Here is a 3,117-nt window from a genome sequence, read left to right as displayed (position 1 = left end):
AAGGATGGCCTCAAAACCTTTAGATTTGGGTAGCCCTGTGATAAAGTCTAATGAAATATCTTCCCAAATGGCAGAAGGAATAGGGAGTGGCTGTAATAAACCCGTTGGGGCTAAAGTGGAGGACTTATACCATTGGTAGGTGTCGCAGTGTTGCACAAACTGTTTAGCTGTTCTTGTCATTCCAAACCAATAGATATTGGCGGACAGTTTCTTGTAGGTGCGAATTAAACCCGAATGTCTTTCACTTGGGCTACAATGAAACTCCTTTAGTAATCCTGGTATCCAAGGAGAGGAAGCTGGAATGACTAGCTTGTTTTTATAGTATAACCGCCCATCCAAAACTGAGAACTTGTGATATGTGAGAGGGTTATCAGTGAGACTCCTGATCACCTTTTGTATCCGCGCATCAGACTCATAACCCTCCAGCAGTGTGTTACCATCAAGCCATTGTGGAATTGATATCATGGTTAATAGTTCAGACCCCTCATGTATGCGGGATAGGGCATCGGCGACGCTATTCTCATTACCGGGCTTGTAGGCTATAGAGAATCGATACCCCATCAAGTTAGCAAGCCAATTTTGCTGATCAGGTGTGGTGATGCGTTGCTCTAGCAGGTGCTTTAGGCTTTTTTGATCAGGAACACAGTGAAGTTTCGACCATGGAGGTATGGGTGCCAATGTTGAATTGAAAAAGAGAGTGCCATAATATCTTTTTTGTAAGTCAGTTTTGCTAAGCTTTTAGCAGCTAGGGCCTTGCTATAGAATGCGATGAGATGTTTATCTTGCATAAGGACAGCCCCCAGCCCCCTTCCCGAGGCGTTACACTCGATTTCAAAAGGTTTATTGAAATCGAGGATTGCTAAAACTGGGGCAGAAGTCATGCACAACTTAAGGTTGTTGAAAGCTTCTTTAGCCTCCGGGCCCCAGTGGAAATTATCCTTTTTGGTGAGTTCTGTTAGCAGCTGAGCAATTTTGCCATAACCTTTGATAAACATGCGGTAGTAGCCCGTGAGACCTAGGAAACCACGTACTCCCTTCACGTTACCCGGTTTTGGCCACTCGATGATAGATTGTATCTGTGTTAGGTCTATTGAGACGCCTCTTTGGTCAATGATATGACCTAAATATTCCATATATGCGAGGTTGAAGTGACTCTTTTTTTTATTAATCACTAATTCGTGTTGTTTCAATTGAAGGAGGACTAATTATAGGAGTTCCATATGTAGGTTCCATGTTGGACTGTAGATTAGTATATCATCAAAGAAAACTAGAACTCCCTGTCTCAATAAGGGTCGGAATATCTCATTCGTCAATGCTTGGAAGGTTGCTGGTGCGTTTGTTAAGCCAAATGGCATAACAAGAAACTTGAAGTGGCCATCATGGGTTTGGAGAGCGGTTTTCTCAACATCTGACTCACGCACGCAGACTTGATAAAAACCATATTTAAGATCAATTTTTGAAAAGTAGTGCGACCCATGCAATTCATCCAACAGTTCCTCTACCACATGGATTTGGTATTTGTCTGGAATAGTAGCCTTGTTCAAGGCTCTATAATCATTGCACAACCTCCATGAGTTATCTTCCTTTTTAACCAAGATAACAGGGCTGGAAATGAGATATGACTGACTCGAATAATGCCTGACTGCAACATCTCTATTACTTGTCGTTGGATTTCTTCTTTCTGAGCATGCGGGTACATATAAGGGCAAACACAAATAGGACCCTGTCCCTCGTTGAAATTGATTTTTTGTTCAATGGCTCGTGCAGGAGGTAATCCCTGTGGATTTTGAAAGAGATAAGTATACGAGGCTAATAATGTAGCTAACTGTTGTTGCTGTATGGAATCTAAGGCGGATAGTTTGCACAAATCGACACTATGGCTGACCAGATGGTTATCAAGGCAATTTTGCAAAGATGCTTGATCAATTAGAGGTGAGTTAATACCTTGGAGACGAATCTATTCACCCTGCTGCTAGAATTTGATTTCATGAGTTTGCCAGTTAAAGAGTACGTCCCCCAATCGGCGAAGCCATGCGACACCAAGCATGAAATCTACCAATCCCAGGTTGTAGACGAGGGCATCGACATTACAAGTGAAGGAACCAAAATTCAAAGAAATATGGCGGCACTGATGTGTAACCCAAACTCAATTTCCATCTCCCAGTCATATCCCTAGCTAGAGGGCCGATAGCATGAAGGTTGATGCCTAGGTCTCGAGCTAACTTTTTCGAAATGAAAATGTGTGTAGCTCCCCTGTTGATGAGATTCAAAGCAAGGAATCCATGGATTTCCCCAAAAACCTTCAGGGTTTTTAAGTCAGAAGAAGAAACATCAGTAGTTACTCTATAGAGCTACAGAGATTGACATTCGCCATCGACATGAGTATCATCAGGAACCTCGATTTCAACCAGATGTACTTCACCTTCATCTGATACTTCGTCGCCATCTACAAAAGGCATGATACGTAATTGACCAGCGGTACATGTGTGCTGAGGGGTATATTTTTGGCCACAACCAAAGCATAAACCCAAGCATCGTCGTTCTTCCCAGTCGGACTTGGATAGGTGACGGGTACGGGTAAAGTGAGATGGAATTTGGGATTTATGGATTAGTTGGTTAGATTGGGTGTTATGCTTATGAGGAAGAATGGACTGAAAGTATTCCATCTTAGAATGGGTGGTCCTCCCGATGGTTGTGGGTGAAGGTGTAGTACCAAATGAAAACCCAGGAGACCAGGGTTCGATTCCCGGCAATAGAACCAATTTATAATATTCGAGAAAATGAAAACAAAGAATGAGAGGGTTGGATGTTTTTATTTCAATTCCAAATCAGAGAAGCTCCGATATGAGTCTTCTTGCCCAAGCTCTCAGAGTCGATTACAATACTAGAATGGAAAAAAGATGATATCACTATTACATCCTCATGACCCATAAAGATCTCCTCCCTCTAACAGAATTCTCAACAGAAAAATCACTCCCCGCCATGTGGCTTAGGCCTCCTTCTGTATACTTTCGATGAATTAAACCCATTGGGCTTCTCCAAATTACTGGGCTCATTATCATGTTCTTTATCAGAAACTAGCTAGTTTCTTTTCACACAACTGGATCTTCATCTGGA

The 3,117-nt window shown here is 42.3% G+C and overlaps 1 protein-coding gene across 1 annotated transcript; it reads right to left on the bottom strand.

Annotated features, from left to right (window-relative positions):
- Positions 1-620: 620 nt before the first annotated feature.
- LOC145010124 (putative mitochondrial protein AtMg00860) lies at positions 621-1,133 on the bottom strand. Its single transcript, XM_078968704.1, has one exon. The coding sequence runs from the start codon at positions 1,131-1,133 to the stop codon at positions 621-623; it is 513 nt and encodes a 170-aa protein (XP_078824830.1).
- Between the last annotated feature and the right edge of the window lie 1,984 nt (positions 1,134-3,117).

Source organism: Lactuca saligna, chromosome 8 (genome assembly GCF_052625555.1).
Source record: "Lactuca saligna cultivar CGN05327 chromosome 8, ASM5262555v1, whole genome shotgun sequence".
NCBI classification, from domain to species: Eukaryota; Viridiplantae; Streptophyta; class Magnoliopsida; order Asterales; family Asteraceae; genus Lactuca; species Lactuca saligna.
This window is presented reverse-complemented; position numbering and strand designations above follow the sequence as displayed.